A 23,411-nucleotide genomic window follows, 5' to 3' on the forward strand; every position below is an offset into this window, starting at 1 on the left:
TCTTCTTGTTGTTTCCATTTGTGAGAGAAAAGACCCTCTTCTTTCCACCCTTCCCATGGTCAAGGCGACTGGCATGTGAACCTTCAATTGACTAGCATTGCTCAAAATCATGGAAACCAGCTTGTACTTGGATTAATATAATGTCTGAAATTAAATGAAGATATTTTTACAAATATATTACTGTTTTTCAGAATTGGTATCCATATAATGATGAAGATATAACAATTCAATATTAATAGTGATACTAATTTTTAAGAACAGGGAACTGTACTTCCTATGGCATTACCAATTTTAAAATACATTTTTTGAATCACCACCTATAACAGTTCAGATAATATTTCATTTACTTTCACATGAATTAGAATAGACTAGAAAAACTGTGATTATTAAATGTTGAAATAATATTTTAAAGCAGTAGTTCCTTATGTAGTTCAGGTTGGCCTTGAACTCACTGAGTAGCCCAGGTTGGTCTCAGATTCAAAGCACCCTCCTGCCTCAGCCTTCCAAGTGCTGAGATTACTGAGGATGCCACCATGATTGGCTGGAATAATTATGTTTTTGAAAAAAATGTTTTAAATCAAAATAGCTTGTGATGTTTCATTAATTTGAACAGTAGTATAAAATTGCAAATATTTGGTGGGTTTTGACCTTAAAGATGTCGTTTCATATGATGGCACTTGGTACATATATAAAATACAAACCAGACTGATTTCATAGTACTATATACTCTGTATGTATAAATAATGAAGCATGCAGCTAAACCTTTCTTAGGCTCCAAGCTAAGATGTAGCATACGTTTAGAATTATTTTTATTGATAATCAGTTTTTTAAAAAAGAAAATGTAACAAATAATAAATCAACACTTAGTATGTCTTTTTGGAATCACTTTTTTCCTATTGAGCAATGAGCAATTTAAAATCATTAAATCTAAGGATGGTTGAATAGAAAGTATCATAATATAAAAGAAAATGTCATATTTGTGTCTCTCAAAACAAAAGGCTTATTACTGTGTTTTCCTAAGAAAACTTTATATTAATGTGTTCATTTAGGATATTAATATTTTATTAAATTTTTATCTTAATATACTATTGAAGTTGGCATTAAACTCTAGATATGACAGCACTAATTTTTCTGCTAGGTCCTAGCTATGAGTTTTGTTTCTTCTCAGACCCTCATTTGAATTTTATAATCATTGTAAAATAATTTTAATATTATATGAATTAGAGTTCAATCTCAATGTTTTATTTTTTTCATCAGATTCAATGAATAGAAAACATTTTATGGTTTAGTGTCTCCTAATAAGGGGTGATAACCATCTGTTTTAAAATATTTAGAATATTTAGAATATTTTAAAATTCTCTTTCTACACAGAAATAATTTGATTTGAGTAATGTTTTTAAGGAACGAAAGTTTTATGATCTTGTATTACTAAATAAATCTGTGATTGTCTAACTAGATTGCCTTGTCTCTCTAAAGATACTTTGGTGAGTTTGATAATTTTGTTTGTTGAGATCCATGGGATAACTCATATATATATAATTTTCATTTTTTTTTGTGCAGGAAATTGAACATAGGGCTTCTTTATGCGAAGAGTATGCTCTACCACTGAATTATGCCCCAGCCCCATTCTCTTATTTTAGTTAATTTTATTATGTTGCTAATTTTTCATTAGTAAACCTCAAGCATAAAACATGTTGTTAGAAATTATAAATTCATACAGATCTGTAATGGATACTTCCTATACTACAATTTAGTGTAGTATGATTGGAAGTGAATTTCAATTAATTTTTAAGTGCTATAATCCAATTTTATTTTCTTTTTTTCTCTTATTCTTACCATAGGAAATAAAGCTTACATTAGGCAATTATTCTGATGTTTAAAAATGTTAAACATTAATTTGAACTTCAAACAAATATCAATGTGTTACTTTAGGTTCATTTCATACATTAGAAAGGCATAGTGATAGATTAAAGATAAGGAGAAATATTTTTTCTTTTAGCGGGTAAGGTTAATACTTTAAAAAAATGAACATTCTTTTGAATTAGCAGATGTTGAGCTTATCAGTCATTGACCAAGCAAATCATCCCAGCATTGGAGTGGGCCTAAACCATTGTGTAATCCAGCCCCCCTTACTGTGGCTGTGACAAGTAGCCATTCCTCCTTGTCAACACTGAAAAGAAGTTACTGCCTCCCTCTAGAGTCCATCCTTCAAGCTCTTTTGAGTCGTTATTCCAATATGCAAAGCATTAATGAGCACTGTAATCTAGAGGGGATCACATCCGACTTGTATTTTGAGGCTTACAAGAAATATAGCAGTTAGCTGGGTGATAGGGAAGGAAGAGTGTCCTATACAGAGTATCCAGTACAGGGCATACAGAAGAACACCATAGCCTGCCTGGGGTCTGGAAATCGAATGGGAAGTTAGGAATAGGGAGAGAGAAGTAAGCATGGGTCAAACCATGAGATACCTTATACACCACATGGAAGAACTTGGATTTTATATGGGGAGAAAAGGTGAAGGTTTTTTAAAAAATTTAAAATTTTTATTAGTATCTGTTTGTAGTCCATGATTTCATTCATCATGGGAAACGTGCATGTACACGACACATTTTATTTCTTTTTACTTCCTCTTGACCTCCCCTCCCATTGGAAGGTTTTTAAATGAAGGAATGATGTGAACACATTTGTGTTTCAGTTATTAGAGCTAGTAGAATGTACAAGGTGAATTTGAGAAGGAGAAGGCTGAAATTGAGAAAGGCCAGCCAGGTTGCTGCTATGGTCTCAAGGGACAGTGAGAACCTAAGTTCCGAGAGAAAGGTAGGCTGTAAGGACATAAAATGATTGGACTGTTGATCAAAATGGATGGTGTTCAAGAAGGAAAAATAAAAAAATGAATTATACCTTGAGTTATTTTGCAAATGATAAGAAAGTAAATTCAGAAGTAGATGAGGGTTTAGGGATGAGAAAGGCCAGTTTGGAAACGGGGGCACATTGTGTGTTGGAGCGATGTTAGAGGGCATTGATTTTGTTTTTGCATACAGAGTTTAATTTGTCAATAGGACATAGAAGAGGACAGTGGGCAGGTGAAACTCAGGAGAAAAATTCTCTATTTGGAGATATTGAATGTTAAAGCCATGGCAGTGAGTGAGATCATCCAGTGTTACGATAAAGATAAGACTCTAGACAGACCATTGAAATGTCATCGTGAGTTAGATGGAAGGAAAGATACCTAAAATGGTGACTATAAATAATCAGGAAATAGGAAAAAGAATAGGTACATTTGGTGATAGGGATGTCATCATGATAAGAGTCAAAAGGACATTATGTCATATGCCTACGATGTCTAGTAAGTTAATGGTCAATAAATTTCTACTAGAGTTGTAGTGGTAGAGATCATGACCATTTGCCAGAATAACTTCACTACAGTATTGTGTTTGTATAACAAGGTCTCTGTGACTGAGTGTTATGATGACTCTTTGATGAATTCTGTGTGAAAAAAACAAGGACAATGGATGATGCGTTCAAGGATATGAGGTCAAGTAAACATTGTTTTTAGAATTAAGAGACTTTTGAGCAGAGGTGAAAAAATGATGAAGGGATGAGATTGAATGTAAATAAAAGGAGAGAAAAAATAGTTGGAACGAGATCTCCGGAGAGGGCAGCATATTGTTTAAAAAAGAACGTGGGGAGTATTCATTGAAAGGAGTATGACAGTTCTCTGGGAAATGAAGGAAGGAAATGGAAATAGCCCTAAAGATAGATAAGCAGACAAACGTTGGTGAGCCTGAGGTTGAAGGAAATTTAGTCTGATGGCAATGATACCTCCTTAAGTTTGGTACTAGCATCACATTCTGAGTCAAACAATCCTACTATGAAACTCTCAGGTGAAAATTGAAATACTTGTTGAGGAAGATGGGAAAAATAATTGACAAAAGATCAACAAATGAATTAACCATACAGCACTTGGGAGTAGTTGAATGACGATCATGATGGTGTAATGGTGTATCAACCTAGTTGTAGAAGTTTTTTTTCCACAGCAGTTTACCAAAATGATAGCTCTGAACTGGGGTTGAAGTTTTGCAGAGAAAGTGTCATACAAGTACAGGGTGCATAGGAACAAAGATATCAGGGGGAAGAAAGTTCAATACTGAAGTGGAAGTTTCATGCTAAGATAGGAATAGGGTTAGGAGGTGGCTAGTTGGTCAGTAAGTGAAGGTTAAAGTTCTGGAGGGCCCTCTAGAGCTCCTCCTATTATGTGGGCAGGATAATAGGCTGATATATAAATAATTCCATATGGTGAGGCCGTTCTGACTGATCTACAGTTTATATAGGTGTGAGGCACACAATAGATGAGAAGTTACGCAGAGTTTGTGCCTTGGGTCTTCTGGGTTGAACAGGCGGAGTGATGACACTGTGTCACTGCCAGCCAGATGTGTTTTCTCTGTATTTCACATATGGAATTTTTCTTTTCGAGAACTTGAAGAACATGAAGAAAAATAAAGGAAATAAAGACTTGGGGCATTAACCCTGTTGTTTTCTGCCTTCTCAAGGCCTTTGCTGTATCGCTTATCTTGTATCTGGTGGATAATGATAGCTGTAGTAATAAAAATCTCCAAAATATATGATGATTGGAGATCAATTGAATTTCTCATTCATTTAAATCTCGAAACACGATGAAGTTCTCTATCCCAAGCAGTGATTCAAGAACTAAGGGTACTTCCATCTGTGGCTCCATCTACTTCAGTGCTGTGTTTGGAAACCTTAACTTCTATTTGGGGATCAAAGTGATGCAGAGTACTAGTTTTGTTTGGCTCTTGAAGTGGAGCACATCACACTGATTTAGCTGTCATTGCTTTTGATGCACCTGACTCTTCAGGACCCCAGAGAGCCCAGTAGAACAAACCCCATGACTTTCTCTAGAAGTGGTAGGGCAAAAGTATCAACTTTTGGATGGGAAAAAATTTTAAAAAATTTTCAGAGATTGCTCCCATCCTTTTGGGACCACAGGTCACAAAGGATGTTTACTCCTATGTTGAGAAGAAGTCAGAGAATGCTAAGATGAGAATCCCACCATAAGGAAATGAAGCTGTGAAATGGAGCTAAATCAAGCTCTGATAATATTGATTGTGTGCTGGGGCAAGTCTTACTTGTAGTTATTGCATCTTGGTAGCAAAATAAAGACTACATTTAAAAAATTTTGTATGTGGAAAATTAATTATATTTTGTCTAGGGAATAAACATGAGGAAAAAGAAACTGTAAGAAGAAAGTGTAATATACTTCTTATAATATAAGCTGGTTTTAGGTTTTTGTTGTTGTTACTGGTGTGCGGAGTGCTCATTGGGCTAACTCTAACTTTTTTTTTTATTTAAGGAGAAAAAGAAAAAAAACAGAAAAAGGGTACAAGTAATACAAAATTTAAAAAATAAACAGTAAGAAATCACTAGTTAATAGATTACATATTCTCATCTTAGAAATAGTTGTTCAAGTTACAAAATTGAAGCATATGAAGTGGACCTTCAAACAGTGAGAGTGCAAACGGTTTTGTTCAATGATCCAAAAAACACTCAGTAATATGGTTATCTATCTTATACACTTAAATATATGCACATATATGCAGTTATAACCTTTAGTTATACACATATAGGCAGTTACAACCTTTAGAGCATTTTCTTTTGTACAATGACAATTACACATTTTGGGTTTTATTACTCCCACAGTTCTTATTACTTTTTTTGAAGAGAGTAAAACCAAATGCGACATATCAGAGCAGAGTCAGTAAAATCAAAAGGATGGACATAATAGATAATGTAAAAGCAAAATATAAGGTGATCAGCAATGGTTACCATACTGCCTCTTGCTATTTTAAGAAGAATTGGCAGTTATAACAAAATTGAAATAAACAGTAAAGAATAAAACCAAAGCATTGGAGACATTACAGGATTTTAAAAGAAAATAATAGTCAACTGGAATGGGCGTCATAATGATTCTTATTGTCTTCACAGTTATGCCTATACTTTCGAACTTGGTACCATCAAGCAAAGCAGAATAGTGGAAAATCAGTCAAAACAAAATGGTGAGGGCAATACAGGATTTCAAATCAAGTTAATAGGAAATCAAAGTAGGTTACTATAATATATCCTGCTATTTTTTATTTATTTTTCCCTTAAAAAATAAAAAGAAAAAAGTGAATAATTTAAAAAAGAGGATTGAGATAAAAGAGGGCATAACAACAGAACAGCGCAGGTAAAAACTATTTAAGCAAAATAGTGTTTCACCACAAAATATCCTGACATAAAAATAGTTACCATAGTGTCTCTTTCCTTGAAATCTTTGAGTATAACTTCTTATACTGTAGTACCAAATACATCAAGACACTATAAAACCATTCAAGAGAATGACATTATTATAAGGTACTTAGAAACAGCAGAAAATGAACAATTATTTCTATATAAACTTGTCTATAAAAGTTTTTGCTTATATTATATATAATCAAATCCAATAAGATACAACCTTTTAAGACCAATGGAGACAGAAGAATACAAGTTTGATGGGACTTCAAAACAAGATGATACTAAATCAGCACTAGCTATTATGATGTCTTGTTTTCTCCAAAATAGCTGTTCCTACCTTCTCTGCCTCATTTCTGTTGAGCTCTTTTTCTGTTGTTTGTTGTCAGTTTGTCTTCTTCATTTCGTTTTCTGCTCCATTCATTGTAGCCTCTCTGCCACTATTTCTGGAATCTTGGTATTTTCCTTTTTTAGACTATCCTGCAGTATTCTCTGTAGAGTTGAATTAGTGGTTGCAAATTCCCCTAGTTCCTCTTTATCCTGGAAGTACCTTGTTTTTCCATCAATTTCTAGGGACAGTTGTGCAGGATATATCAATCTTGTCTGGAGGTTATTATTTTTCAAAGCTTGAATTATTTCCCCCCATGCTCTTTGTGATTTGATGGTTTGTGCCAAGAAGTCTGCTGTAATTCTGATCGGTATTCCCTTGTAAGTGATCTGTTTCTTGTCTCTGACAGCTTTTAATATTCTGTTCTTATATTGGATTTCTGGAATTTTGGTAATTATATGCCTGGGTGTAGCTCTGTTTGGGTTGTAGGTGGCTGGAGTCCTGTATGCCTCATATATCTGAGTATCTTTACCATTTGCTAAATTGGGGAAGTTCTCTTGGATTATTTCTGTGAATAGCTTTTGTAGTCCATTTATTTGTGTCCCCACTTCTTCTCTTATGTTCTTAATTCTTAAGTTATAGATCCTCTTATCATGTTCTAGTTTTTGTATTGTTGCTGTTTGTTTTTTTGTTATTTTTAACAAGTTTTTCATTTCATGCTCCCATATTACAAATCTGCCCTCCAGTTCAGATAATCTATCCTTAGTTTCTTTCAAGCTGTTATACCAGCTTTCGATAGAGTTTTTAGTTTCCTGGTAATCTCTTTGCACCTGCTTCATGTATTCTACGTTTTCTCTATTTTCTCCATCAAACAATTCTCCCCTTTTTTTCTGTTCTTCCATTCCACCATCTGTTTTTTCTTGGGTGGTGCTTAGCATTTCTCTAACTATTCTGCTTATGTTTTATTTCAGGTCATTAATAACTTCATTCCTGAACTCGTCTATGAGGCTCTGGAGATAGCAGTTTGTGTCTATTGGTGCCATGTCTGCTATTGCATGTTTCTCAGGATTGGGGGCTGAGGACTCTTTCTTGTTGCTCCTTCTTCCCATATTCTTTGTTCCTTATATTTAAGTGTTTATAGGAGGCCCAGCTTCCTTCCCTGTCAGTCACAGTCTGTTTGAATTGCACCGGGTAGGTGTTCCCGCCCACCGCAATGCACCAGGGAGACACAGACCTGGGCAGTCTATGCCGGCTCCCCCCTCCAGGTCAACCTACTGAAGGCTTCACCTCTAGGGTACACCTACAGGTGCTGGGATCTGAGTTGGGCTAGCCTATTGGGTCTCAGCTAGCGGGCATCTCACAGGCCAGGCAAGGCCAGGCACTCCCACCAATCCCACTTGAGAGGAGGATATGTGACTGAAGTCACTGCAGCATCTCCTTCCGGGAAGTCTGCCCAGTCTGAGTATATCCTCCGCTGAAGCCTCCTTCTCTATGGAAAGTCCTGATTCGCTCACTCACCCCAGGTTGATGCAGGGCACCCGGCCAGCCCCGCTCCCAACTCCTTCCAATGCTTCCCGCTCTCCAAGCTTTCGTGCCTCTTTCCCCGCTGTGCCGACTGGGATGCAACAGCAGCTGCAGGTAATTCAAATCTCAGTTTCCAGTAGCGCGGCATCCGGCTTCTGTGCTGAGACCTTATCTGTTCCTGCTGTATTACAGGGATTGCGTTTCTAGTTGGTTTCTCTTAATTTAGTTCGTTTCTGGGTTGGCAAAGAATATCCCCCCTTGCCTAGGACTTCCTGCCCAGCACCATTCCTGGATTCCAAGTGCGGTTACTCAGAGAGCCTCCGAGGCTGCTGCTTTCAATCCACCATGTTCTTCCGGACTCCCTCATGGGCTAACTCTAACTTTTGACTTTTAACAAACCAAACATACTCCTTTAAATAACTGCAGTTGGCATTTTCCTTATATATAATGGTAACCCAAACTTATACAGGAGGTTTTGGAACAGAAAACTTGATTATACTTGGTATCTTCTTGACAGAATACCCTTCATTTGTGTTTTTCTATTTCCTAATTGGGGTCATGTGTGTAATGCAACATTTTCCTTCTAAATTAAATTAATCTTGTTCCAAGTTTCTGCTTAGGAAACAAAGAGAGCACGATATTAGTAATTTGTTAAGTCACCATGTCAGAAATGTACCTTTCTCTTAGAGATGGTAGGCTTGAAAATTGTTTTTGACCATGTCAGAATAGTACCCTTTTCTTAGAGATGCCTATTACTTCTACCTATCTATAGAAACTGTTTTCACTCAGTTATCTCCTGATATACTTCTAATGGAAAGTGTTATAAAATTCTGAATTCTGTAGCCATACAAAAAGTGGTTTATCCATCAGCCCTCCTTATCTACAGGTACCATACCACAGATTCAATTAAGCCTGGATTGAAAATCTTGAAAAAAATTATGTCTGTACTGAAAATGTGCATATTTTTTGGTGGTCATTATTTCATAAACAGTATAGTCCTTGTTTTTTTTTTTTTTTGGTTCTGGTAATTAAACTCAGGACCTTGCACTTGCCAGGCAGGTGCAGTTCTACTGAGCTATACCTGCAGCCCAACAATACAGTCTTCATGTAGCATTTATATTCTATTAAGTATGTAAGCAGTTCCACAGATGACTTGAAGTAAATGGGAGGGTGTAGGTGAGTTCTATGCAAATCTGTACCATTTATATAAGAGGCTCTGAGTGTCAATGAATTTGAGAATCCATAAAATACTTTAGAGCCAATTTTTTTGTGGATAGTGAGAAATGACTGTCATTTATATTCAACCCAGTAGGCTTAAAAAAGGAGAGGTTCACTGTTAATAATTAGGCCAAGGTAATAGGTAGAAACCACTGCTGTCCCAGGAAAAACTAACACATATGGTCATCTTACAGAGTGAAGACTGTGTATTTTCATGTGACATCCTCAGCTAGCTCCAAGGTTCTTGGTTTGATTAGATTTCATGGCAAAGTCATTTGTCAGAGCAGTAAACTGATGACTATCTATATGTGCATGTTTAGTCCATCAAGTCAAACTTACAGTTTAACTTATGGAAATTTTCATAACATTATTTACCCCAAATTTGAATTATGAGTTATTTTTATAACTTGATTTAACTGAAAATTTGGGCCTCACAAATTCCAGCCTTAATATAGTTTAGTACTTTCCCAGTGAATTTCAAGCCATGTTAACCTGGCATTTTGTTTAAATGACTCGTAATGGCTAATATTAGTGCCAGACAGTGAACTTGGTTGTGAAAACATAAAGGGCACTGTCACATTTCTTTTTACTAACTTTGTGTTATTTCAGCCAGTGCACAATTAATTCACAGTGTTTTATTGGCAAAGCATTTTAAATCACCAGCATCATTGTTTGACTATTAAAATACACCCATTAGTGAATTTTTTGTCATACTCAAGAAAGAAATTTGTATTTAAACTTAAAGAAACTCTAATTGCAAGTGTTTGTGGTTCTTCATTATCAGTTACTGAATTAAATAAATAGGTCTTGGTTTAAAGCCAGAGGAACTCTGGATGAATGGTGTCCATGAGTCTAAAATAAGTTCGTATTTCCATTAAATACCCAAATGAGAATTGAATTATGCCCATCTCCTCTTTATTTCCTGTTTTGCTCACAGCTGTTATGGTCACCTCCTAGGATTTTGTCTGGCATGTAGTAGGCACACACTAAATATTTGTTCAATCAAGGAATAAACATTATTTATAGTTTGCTTTACGATATTTATGTCATATATTTTTGCTCTCAACTATTTTATGCCTAATAACTATTTATCCTAATATTTATGACAATGTATCATGTCGAGGTTTGAATATTTCTGGATTTCCATAATTATTTTGTTTTAGTTTTATGTGAAAATAAAACACAATTTTATAACAAAAAATAAGAATAGTTAAAACTCTGTGTATCATTATCTTCATAAGAGTTACTTGAATCAGTTAAGCAATAAGTTCTATAATCTTGAAATTTGAGGTGCTAATATCGCTTGTGTTACTAGTTTCCCACATGTTTTTGGGTTATACAGTCACAGTCCCTTGACTTTCATATTTGCTTTCTTCTGCTGTACAGATCAAGAAACCAGGTGATATAATCTGAACTGTATTTTTTTTGCTTTATCTAAATTTTTAGCTATGATAATATTTCTGTTAGCCTGGCTTCCAAATGACATCTAATGTGCTGTTTAAAGAAAAGTGAGATATAATAGAAAATTTGATAATTTCTTCCTGTGCTCAGGAAGCAATATCAGATGTACTGTCTCTCCCTAAGGGAAATCATTTCCAGATGGAAATTCATATATATTTCATAACTTTCATATCATTAAAAAAGTAATATTTTTTCTAGTAAAAATTTTATTTTAAGATTTTAGGTCTGCTCTTTTAATTGTAGTTCCTACATCTTTATCATTTACCTTATTATTTAGATATACTTTCTCAGAAATGGAGATAGTTATAATAGAGAAACTGTATCTTGAAAGAGCCCAGAGTGCCCTATCCTAATTTTTTTCTTACATAGTATTTTCTCTTCTCCTTCTTCTTCACCCCCACCACATTCCTTTTAACTCTTCCTTATTTGTAGGGTACTTGTATCATTTCCTTCCTTTCCTGAAAATTAAAATATTTCTTTGGATTAATTCTGATTTTAGTAATTTTTACTTTAGGGTTAATTTTAATATTTTTTCTTAAAGTATTTACATTTTTACATTTACTTTGATTTTAGCATTTTCTTTGAAAAATGTGATTTAGGGTTCATGGTGGAAATTCTATTTTGCCAAAAACAATACCTATCTCTATAACTTGCTCATTTGTGCATTCATACGTATGAACTATTTAGCTAAGAGTATGGCTGAGTTTCCTGTATCCTATGACAGAGTCTTTATTTTGTTTTTAAGTCTTCCTGTACCATTAATTTTATCATCCAGTCAGTGTTAAGAATGGATATATGAAAGGATATATATATGAAATGGATATATATAAGAATGGATATATGAAATTTATGCAATCTCTTCACCATTTGCTTTCAGTAATTTTGGCATGACCCAAAAACATATTAATGAAGAAAAGAATAGAAAGGAGTATGCTCTCCTTCATCTTACTTTCATGCCAGCATAATGAACAACCTCTGAATATGAAATTCCACATTAGTACCATTTGATCTAGGATGACATACGATATGTGAGTGCCCATGGACTTTATTCAGGATCATTTATGTACAAACGAGCAAAAAAGACATAGTCTAGTGATTTCACCCATAAGACAGTTCTATGGAAAAAGACTTAAGAATGTAGCAAGAAAACTGAGATTCACGAAGATAAAGCAAAGATGTGTGAAATTTGGTTTACAAGGTATGTTGATTTCTGACAATGCTTATATTTCAGGTCAGGTGCTCCGGTTAAAAATGTTTCGAGAGGATCATGGGTCATGGATGACAATGTTCTTCAGCACAATTCTCTTTCTCTTCATATTCTCTCACATATACAACACAATTCTTCTGATGGATGGCAACATGGGGTAGGTGATCTTTCCCCTCTCTTCTGTGGTGAGTGTTTTATTTGGAACTAATAAGGATTCAACCAGAACTTTTTGGTTTGTAGTAAGTAAAATCTCCTTTACAAATATTCTAACCTAAATAGGGATAATTCATGTTTTTTTTTTATTTAAGGCATATCTTTTTTCAAGATGCCTGTCGAATTTTACAGTACTTAGATTTTGTTCCTTATCCTTTAGGACTTTTCTGTGGGGTTAGTTTGAGGGCAGGTACTAATTTAATTGTAGCAATAAAGACTGTGATAATCAGAAAACTTAGTGACTTGTTTGTATTTATCTAATTAGTAAAGCAAGGGTATGGCGAAAGTCTTTAGGGTTACAATTCCATTGCTGTACCAGGCCTGGATAAATAAAAGTGTTTGGATAGTGGTAGCATTACTTTTTACTTTTTTGGTAGTCTCAACTGTGATGCCATTGTAATAAATGGATCATTGTAAGACTAAGCCACCCTAAATTAACTGTGAGTTTGTGATCCACACTTATCAAATCATCATACCTTGTAGATGTGTTAATAGGTAGATTTAAAAAAAAAACTTAATCTAGGACTTTAATTATATAATAAAACACAAGAATTGGTATCGTTTCTCAGTATAATTTCCTCTAGGTTTGCACTCAGTAAGTTATGAGGGAAGCATAGAAGGAGATTGGCCAAGTGTTAAGAAATAGGTCAGTGGTGGTAATACTGCCTTAGATGTTTGTTGTGCAGTGCAATAGTTACTGTGAAATAGTTACTAAAGAAGGTTTTGATCTATCTTCTCCAATAGATTAGAAAGCTGGGGAATAATCTTATGTTGTAAGTGTTAGATGAGGCATGATTATTGTTCCATTCTATATGTGAGTTGTTTTGTTGTTAGGTATCGATTTTGGCCACCAGTGTTCAATGCTGAAAGGAAAGTTATTTAAAATTTTATTGGTTTTATTTCCTCCTCCATTAAAGAAGATGAATAGCAAAAGGAAAACAGATATTTCACAAGGTTTTATACTTTAATCTATAAGAAGAATTGGTAAATTCAAGAATGAAGTTTTTAATCTCAAATGCTCAGGCCTTAGACAGTTGCTGAAATGCTTTGTAATTATTTTTTGTACTTAGGATAATGCCATCATTTCGGGGTCTGTTTTTAAATGGTGGAGTTACAGCCTGTAACTTGGAGTTACTCAGAATTTGCCTCAGCCTTTGCTCCTGTTTAATGGGTAATGATTAGAGTCACCTAACACAAGTAAGGGTCTCTGGGAAATTTTGCACTCGTAGTACTCTGGCACAAGAAGGGGAAGGGAACCATCTAAAATTATATTTTTAAAGCTATTACTAGAATAATATGTAGTATAGGAAATATATCCTTTCTCTGGAAGTTGACCTTTCATCTGAGTTTATTTGTATTTTTATATGGAACGACTGAGGTCTGTGTTAACTGGAAATGCTTATTCTATACAAAGAAACAAATTTCAAAACAGTGAATTAAATTTGGTAATAGATAACCCTTGCTCACTGTAACACATTAAATAGCTAATAATACAATAATATTAATAAAAGCTAACAGTTCTGAAGTGCTTAGTATGAACTGTCTCAAATATCAGACTGCTTCCTATACAATAGGTATTTTTATTATCACCATTGTATAGATCAAGAAACCGAGGAGTAAAGAGGTTGTGCCGCATGCCCAAGGTTCTGTTTTAGGTAAATCTCCTTTTTAAAACAGTAATAAAGGAGTTGAACTATTAAATAGTGGATTGTAGTAATATAGCATACTGAAAGGTCAACATGAATCTGATTACTCACCATTTTCCTACTAGCTTTTCTCTGTATGCTAATCATGAAAACTGAGTTTAAGATGGAAAGAATCAAGAGATTCTTAGTTTACAATTTATGGATAGCATCTTAACTTAAATCTGTGTATGGTTTTCTTTTCTTCAAAGTCTAAATATGGTATTATGGGCTGTTATGTAACTTGAACTCCAGGAATTTGCCTCATCTTAGCTGGAAAAGCCTCCTTTAGTAAAAGAATGTCTTAAAGTTGTTACTTTTTGAAAAAATCCAAAGCCTTGGATAAATTACTTAGTCTTATGGATACAAATTAAATAGTTTACAAAAGATGTATGACTAATTTTTATGATGCACATTATTTGGGCTATTGAACACTCTAAAGTAGGGACATAAACTTGGAAGGAAATCAGCTCTTTAAGTGAGGGAACAGTTGTATTTTTGAGGTTCTCCAGGACACACATGTTATGTGAGGTATTCCTTCATCCTATACGGGACACAAAATAATGGAGCCAGAGATGTTAAGGACAGTGAGCACACACACACATCACAGCTGAGTGGGTTTTTGTTAGGGTTGCAAGATTCTTTACACTGACTCTGATTCGCATTGAGGATTCAGGTAAATTCTTATTTATGGATCTCTCTTGGAATACTGGACTTAACCATTACCAAAAGTATTTCAGGAATTTCCAATGATAGCTAGACTTGTGTTCATGCATTTTAAGATTCATTTCCTTGCTTTGAGACTGAAGGACTAGGGTGAATGATGAATGGCTGTAGGATTTCAGAAAAGAAAAATTCCACACTCCCTCATTACAGAGAACAGATCTCTAGGTTCATTTCGACCACAACCTCAGCCAGAATTGACTTGAGAAGAGTCAAGTGGATTGGCCCCTGTTACGACTTGTATATAGATGTTCCCCCAAAGACTCATGCACTCACAGATGGGGCTTTACAGAGCTACGTGGATCTAGGGCATGTGATACTACTGGAATTAAGGGTTTGTGTGGTACTAAATAAGTCCACTGAGTTGAGTTAGCATAGTTCTGTGTGCGGATAGTGGAAGCCCTACCATAGGTGGCAGCAATCAGTAGTCTTACAGCCTGAATGAAATATAAAGGGAGGGGAGGCAGGCTTGCTGTTTCTGCTTGCTGCTTCACTGACTCTCCCCTGCTTGCCATGGACTATTTCTCCTCTGTGATGCCCTTCTCTCATGCCACCCTACATTAGAGTCAGCTGACTATGGACTTAAAACTCTACAGACTATGAGCTGAAGTAAATCTTTCCTGTTTTAAGTTATGGGTGTTGAGTATATTGTCCACAGAAATAAGAAGAACGGATTTTAGTACCAAGGGTGAGGCCATTGCTGTGATACTTCCTGGGCATGGGTTTCAGGAGCCTTTGAAACTGGCTGCAGGAAGAGTTTGAAAGGTTTGGAGATGCCAGCTGAAGAAGCAGCCATGGAATGCTGTAAGATGAACTTGATGGGAGACTCTGGTTAGAACTCAGGAAACCGAATGCTGATAAAAATGCAGCTTGTAAAGACCAGGCTTCATTAGCTGTTGGACTCCAGATTGTGCTTTGGCAGAAAATTTATTTTCATTTTGATCTTGTCCAGGCACTTCACCCAAGACTGAGATTAAGGGCAGTGGACTAAATAGTCTTACAGAAGAAATTTCAAGGTAGTATAATGTTGAGGCAGTGGCATGGATACTGTCTAGAACTTTTAGCCAGATTTATATTGAGAATCAAGAGCAAAGAGTCCAACAGAATGATTTGAACCAACTGTTTTGGTTTTGGCTAGAAAGAAAGCTCTGGAGAAGTTTCAGTCTACAAAATTAGAGCAGAGGATATCTTGGTTGCTGAGAAACAACAGGAGAATAGAAGAGATGGCCTGAGGATATAAATAACTGACAGGACTCCAGTCTTTGCAGCCTCAAAATTGCAAAGGTGAAAGACTTTGCTTTAATAAGAGAGTCCCAGACTACTATGTTTCAGAATGGCAGTGGCCTAAGGAATTTGTTCCTTGGAATTTGCTCTGTAGCGCTCAGTAATCCAGGTATTTGACCCCTACAGCCTAGAGAGAAGGGCACCTGTCTACTGTTCCAGCTGACAGTACACTTTGACATTATTCACATGGTACTGGTTTTAGGTACATGCACAATGCAGTAGTTGTAGGGTAAGAAAGGCTTCCACTAGATTTCAGAAGAAGGGAGGCCAGAGAGGCCAGGCAGTGTGACCCTGAGAAGACAGTATGTGAAACTGGAGGTGTGAAGACAGGGGTGGAGTGGAGACTCCAGAAGGTTGGAGAAACCAGAATTGTCTGAGGAAAGCTACAAAACCTCTTCGAGTTTCTCACTCTTACATCTCCCTGGAGCCCTTGAATCATCGGGAGTATTTTTTTATTATGTAAAGCCATTTGGTTCCTTTTTTAAAAAAAAACTTCTTCCCACTTTGATTTATCTGTGGCTAACCACAGTCACCTTCATGTACGTTTCAATCCAAAGAGGCAATACTCTAAGATGAACGTTACCATCTCAGAATCTGATGGGACTGGTGCAGTTGAGTTTTGGCTTTGTTTTTACAGTAGTAACCGTTCACTTTCATTGAATTGTGCCACTTATCTTTTGGGGAAAAAAAGGGAAAATACCCCCTTCCTCAAAATGGGGCAAAGCAATTATTCTATTTTGGAAGAGAGGTAGGTAGTAGCCACCATATCATTTTCATACAGCATGAAAACCGTGAAGAAGTGCAACATTAATAGGGAATAAACACAAAACCATTTTTACCCACAGTGGAATTTGACTTGGTTAAAAGTGATTTGAAATGAATTTTCTGATTCCCTCTGTGTTCATCCAGGTATCTTAAAGCCAATGTATTTATCTTTGTTTGGTAGGAGTGCAGGTAGTTGTGCTCCAGAGTCCAGGTCAAAGACTTTGCAGGCTGGATACTAAGGAGATCCAACATGGCTGGGAATGATTTTCAACTTTTGTACGCTTCAAACACATTTTGAAGCTATCTTTCTGAAGAATTTCCTGTAATGTAAGTTTTATAGCATCTATAGTATAAAACTTTCATTTAGGTAAGGCTTTCTTGGTCTCTTCAAATATCCTCATCCTCCAAAGGATAAAAAATGTAGGATGTGAAACTGAAGCTCAGGTCCACTGCTTTTTTAAGAATATCCTGAATATAGCCACTTGATGGCAGCAAATGGCATGTTTTTAGCACTGATGGACTCATTCATGGGTTTGTCCTAGTGAAAGAAGGGACTCTTTTTCCCAGTTTCTGAAAGTTACTGTTGAATTATGCGTCTTTATTGTTAATGAACTTTTTAAAGACACCCACGTGCTAAACACAATAGGTACTGTTTCATGATGTGCTTGGCCCTTACATTATATTCTGTTAAAAGCTTAAAGAATAGTATATAGAAACACTTATGTGCATATACTTATATTTATATACTTATATCCTTATTCCAGTATTACAGTGGTAACTACTATGTTTATCAATGAGGTCATTAGGCACTGATAAAAATGCATCTATGAATTGGAGTAAGTTTCCAAAAAGTCTGTCATAGGGTAGGATATGAAAGGCTGATGTTTTCTAGTGTTAGTCACTAAACTGTTTTATTGTTCTTATATTGAGTTTTTCCAGAGAATTTTTTACAAATATTAATTGATACATTAATATATGGGCAAAAGTGGCAGGAGAGAAATTTTGGCATGGGCATTTTCTAAGATCTGAAATACATGATTCTAATGCAAGGATGAAAAGGAAAATCAAGCAGCAGATTGGCCTAGTCTTGGAGGGCTTGATGAAACTTCAAGATTGCAAGAGTCCATACACATGGCTTATCTGGGGGCCTTAGCCTCAGAAGCTCTCATATTTATCCTCATTTCTAAAAGAATGAGTCTGTCAGTGTGTCACACATTGTATCAGAAAATACCTTCCAATTTATAGCTTCAGATTCTATTACCAGAAGTGTAGACTTCACATTATTTCTCCCAAGGCTGAATTACCTTTTAATGGAAAAAATTCAGGGTGAACTTTCACTCAGGGAAATACTTAAAAAAATTTTTTTTGGTCTAAATTTGCACTTCTCAAAAACTTCAGTAATGTTTCAGATCCCTTACTTGAACTTTTCTCTTTTTTCCTTTTTTTTTTGTTAAAACTGACACGTAATGGCTCTATAGATTTATGGAGCAGGTGTATGATGCTTGATACACGTAATCACCACTGATCTAGAAGTAGGAAGAAAATACATTTCTACTGTTAAAAATCATGATTTCCATGCTGCTCTTTTTTTTTTTTTTTTTGGTCTTTTTCATTTTTATCGGTACCAGGGATCAAACTCACGACTGCCTGCTTGCAAGGCAGGTGCTTATGCTGCTGAGCTAAACCTCCAGCCCCTTCCATGCTGCTCTTAAGGTAGAAGTTGCTTAACCTGCTACCATTGTTTACATTGCTTTCTAAGGAAGGAGTATTATTTTGTGTCTTTGATTTTAAAGATGCTAAATTTGTTTTAGGGGGTAGTAAGAAAAGTATTAATTTTTTTTTTTTTTTTGGTACTGGGGATTGAACTTACAACCTTGTGCTTGTCAGGGAGGTACTTGTGCTGCTGAATAATGTTAAACTTTTGTATGAACCAGACTAACAAAACTTATATACATAGTGATTGACTTGAATTGTACTGAATTTCAAAATATGTAATATTATTTCCAAAGCTATGTAATAAAAACACTACATCAGGTATGGGTCGAGAGATGTGGGGCTGGGGCAGGTTTTAGGAACTGGGTGGGAAGGAAGGAGCTCAGCTTTAAGTTTTAATGAAGCTTAGAAGTACTTGAGTCAATAGCTGAGAAGCTTCATTGGGCTGCTAATACAAGGCTGAATGCAAATTCTGCTGGAGTGGTGCTTTAACTAATTTGTTGGCTTCACTCTTAATTAGGCTAAACATTGACTTGCTTGTTCAGTTAATTCACAATAATAGCATCATTAATTACTAAGGCTGGGAATGAGGGGCAAAGCCCGTTGTGGGGAATGGGCTGGTGGCAGAAGAAAAGTTGGTAATGAATGACTAAGTCTGATGAAGATGACTGATGCAGTGGGCCTCCAGAGAAAGGGAGGAAGTGAGGGGAGAGAGAGAGGAATGGAGGGAAGGACAAAAAAGGAAGGAGAAAGAAAAGGGAATGGAGGGAGAAGGGAAAGAGAGAGAGACAGAGAGAGAGAGAGAGACAGAGAGAGAGAGAGACAGAGAGAGAGAGACAGAGACAGAGAGAAACAGAGACAGAGAGACAGAGAGACAGAGACAGAGAGCGACAGAGACAGAAAGACAGAGAGACAGAGAGAGACAGATTTATTTACCCAGAAAAATCAGAAATAGGGTTTAATATTTCACTTTTAATGCTACCAGTTTTACCTTACGTGGTTTTGACAGAGTAAAGGTAAAATAACACAGCATATTCCAAATTACCATATATTCAGTCAAAATTGTCTGAATTGATGAAGTTTTAAAACATCCTTGAAAAACATAATCAATGCCGCAACCTTGTTATACTTTGAAACTGCATTATAATCTGTCCATAATCAATATTGACAAGTTTGAGTTTGTTCTGTGATCATTATCAGAGTTAGGGTTAGCTCTAACTTCCTTATCACATATTTTGTCAGCTTGTACAGGAGAAAAGTTTTAATCAAGAAGTAGAATACCTTGATGTTACCCTCATTTTTGCTTCTTCTGGTGAAAATCATTTGGAAGAGTTAGAGAGTCTTCTCATTTTTTAGAAGTGGGTAGTTACAGTATTGTCATTACTATCACTATTCTTGACATCACCATCATCAATAATAGTCTTAGGAAAATGTGTGCCTCTAAAGTGGAGAAACAAATTCAACTTAGGGTTGCTAAAAATCTCAACAGCCTTGAGGTTGTTTTGTATGGCAGGCAGTGTGGACAGAAATGGCATGATCTTTTATTTTAACATCCTTTAACTGTATGAACTTGGATAAACTTCACTTTCTGACCCTTGGGTTCCTCAAATGTACAGTCAAATATTAGTACCCCTTAGTATTATGAAAAAGAAGACAGTGTATGGAAAACAACTGTTACGATGCTCACACTATAATGAGCTCCTGATAAATGTTAGTTGATGCTAGAACAGCAGAAAAGATATATTTTAGTTTCTCAATATTTTAGCTTTCAGTAAATATTAGTTGCTATGATAATAACAAATAATTTGGCCACTATAATTAAATAATGTGAATTTTCTTTTTGTGTGTTTTATGCGAGGCAAGCACTGTACCACGAGCTATATCTGTTGCTCCCAAATATCAAATCTAAGGCAAAAATCTTACATTTTTAATGTGTTGCTATACTAATTACCCATTTCATGAAAAAAATGTTCAAATGAACACTTGGCACCTGATATTTATTAAATATGGATTTCTTGTGGATGATATGTAATGTATAATGTATAACCATAAATATGCTTTATTTATTATGTGAAATTTGTATATGGAATCTATAGTGCTTTGGCTCAAATACTGTTGGAACTCATCTTTATGAAAGTATATAAGCTGTTTCTTATTTTGCATCAATGAAAAGAAAATACACATGTCTAATATTTTATTAGAGTTCAGAAGAGAAAATCTTGCAGACAATAGGTTACTAAATAATTATTTGTTAACTTTTAAGGTTTTGGAAAGTCAGGAAAAAATGGATGGAATTATGGATAACATCATGCAAAATAATTGTATAGTGGGCTCTGTGTGCACATGCATGTGTATCTGTTTTCTAGAGCTCATATAATAGTGAATATTTTCCATCCCAGTTCCAACTTCCAGTGATGAACATGCAGGAAATGATTATTTTCCAGACATGGAAAACTGATGTATTTTATAGCCTGAGCTGTGAAGCTTCCTGAAAGTTATATCATCCAATTTAACCAATTAGAAAGAAATGGTCCAGTATCATCCGAGGAACTGTCATTTCTGTGACACATTATTTTATTTGTATTCTGTTAATCCTATAGTTATTCTTGGAATATTGGTGAAAACCAATGAACAGTTCTGTTAATACAACATTTTGTTATTCAAATGTTTTCCTGCTAAGACATCAGTCGCAGCACAGCTCGGTACACTGCCCTGGCTGCTGAGTTAGGAATGGCTGCCATCTGTCTACCCTTTGGCTCCAGTGAGGAGGATAACGCTTTTGTCTTGGTGAACTTGAGCAGTCTGTTTTTTCCTCCAGAAGGGGATCACCTGGGAACTGAGTGTGTCTGTCTGCTTAGGTCTCTTGTAGACAACCACTAGGGGGCCCTGACACGTTATTTTTCTTTCTTTTTTTTCTGGAGAAGCAAATGTGAATAATGTAATTTAAAAAGTGTCAGAAGGCATGGAAAAATAGAACTTGGGACCCTAAAAAGTTCTGATTTTTGTCAACATATTAAGTACCCTTATGGAATGTTTAAAATCCTCTGTGTCCTTTGCAATAATAAATCAAAAAAGTTTTTAAAAATTTAAAAAAGGAAAAGAGGACATTAGATTTTTGTAGCCTACATGTTTCATTCTCTTTCTCTGCAATACATTTTTACAAGATTAGGGTGATGGTTCCCAGGTACTACATTGTGAAACGTAAATTGTTCAGCATCCTGTGCAGTAATAGGAAAGAATATGTCATCTATATGCATATTTAACTCACATACATAAGATAAATATTTCATCTAAAGTTCCGATACTCTTTTAGAAAAAAATTCATACATTTGATAGCTTCTTGACTATCAGTTGTCTATATATGTATATTCTATTATTTCTAATATATTAGAAAACATATATCATTTAATATGATTTTGTACATAATATATATATATATATACATATGTATATATATTATATCCACTGTTGGTAATCAAATTATTTATTAAAGCAATTTATTTTTATTAGCAAATTTTAATATACAAATTTATAGTTAAGTATTCAAAGTAAGTGACTGATAATAAAATGTTATGACTAACTACACAGAGATATGTTCTCAGCCTTATAGATGCATCTTAATTGAATATATGGATATTGATAAAATTGCAAAGTGAACAGGTTTTCTTAGAATAGGTCTTGTAGAAGCAATGTTTGGTCTCGTGTTAATGTAGAGCTCAGCAGAAAGAGAAAGATGAGTAGGAAATTTCAGCTTTAAATAGGTGTCTGGAGAAGGTGGTTTTATCGTGTCACTACATCATCTGGGAAGAGTCAATAGGGGAAGTTTATGAAAATTCAATCATCTAAAGTAGTACAGAAGCTAGATTTGTACATTCATTTGGTTAATGATTTTCTGAGAATTCACTTATTGCCTAAAACCTTCTAGCTTTGAAAAGTTTCTTAAAAATTCACAGTAGCTATTTTCTTATTTCAGAGAAACAGACACTGACACTGTTGATTTCTCTGGGTGTCACCCAATTGTTTTTTTTTTTTTTTCTTTTTTTGAAAAACATGTTTTGAACGTCTACTTGAGGAAACAAGTTAGAGTTTAACTTGAGATCTCCCTGAAGTTGAACAAGTATGATCAGGACATGGACATATTTGGTCATAGCCTGTCAGTGAGTGACGACAGGTAACAAGACAAGGTAAGGATTCAAGACTAGCTGATCCAAGTCAAGGTTGGGGATGTTGACAAAACTCATGGGTTATTTAGGAATTAGCACAAAGACAGTGGTAAAGTCAACAGTTTTGGAAAATTAAAAGAACACTCTTTTCCTATTGTCTGAAATTTATGTACAATATGAAGGATCTTATGGACTCCAGGTTAAAAGCCTTTGAGGTATCTCAGAAGTAGAATAAGAGTGATACCAATAAAACACTCTTAAAGTAGTCAGGATGTGTTAGGTTATGCTTCAGTAACAAACCATAAATTTCAGTGGCTTAAAACAAAAAAGTTTGTTTTTTGCTCACACTACATTTTCACTGTGAGTGGTGTGGAGAGACCTGCTTTTAGTCATTCTCCCTGTGGGATTAAGACTGCAATAAAAGCTATAATGTAGAGGGCTGCCGCTTGCTCTTGCTGGTTCTTTGCTCAGAGAAGTAATGAAATATTCTGTCTGGAAGTGACATATCTCACTAATGCTCACAACTCTTTGATTATAACTAATTATTTGGACCATTGAAGCACGAAGAGGCTGGGAAGTGCAAGTGTAATCATACCAGGTATCTGCAATGGGAAGAACCAAAACCATTTCAGGAACAGTGGTACTGATCACTGTGGGAGACTCCTGCTTAAGCTGCCATGTTTCCTTGAAAATAAAACCCAGCCTTGAAAGCTGGAGATTAAGAGTACCAGCCCTGATCAGCTTTATCCCTGCCTTCCCTGCCATCTCTGTTCTCTTGCTCCATGGCCGCCCTGTAAGGGGAGTGAGGCAAGGATGGACTGATTAGGGTCTGGCATTTTCAT

General features: G+C 35.4%; 1 protein-coding gene across 3 annotated transcripts in view; it reads left to right on the plus strand.

The window, feature by feature from the left end:
* Positions 1–23,411, plus strand: part of Tmem117 (transmembrane protein 117) — a 487,955-nt gene that overhangs the window by 77,857 nt on the left and 386,687 nt on the right. For all 3 annotated transcript variants that reach the window (XM_003475852.5, XM_063254596.1, XM_013159502.3), the window contains one exon: positions 12,051–12,183. In XM_003475852.5, the coding sequence (XP_003475900.1) occupies positions 12,051–12,183 (133 nt within the window). The remainder of the gene's footprint in view (positions 1–12,050; positions 12,184–23,411) is intronic.

This window comes from Cavia porcellus, unplaced genomic scaffold (assembly GCF_034190915.1).
Source record: "Cavia porcellus strain 051 isolate PalLab524CR breed Dunkin Hartley unplaced genomic scaffold, mCavPor4.1 scaffold_8, whole genome shotgun sequence".
Taxonomy (NCBI): domain Eukaryota; kingdom Metazoa; phylum Chordata; class Mammalia; order Rodentia; family Caviidae; genus Cavia; species Cavia porcellus.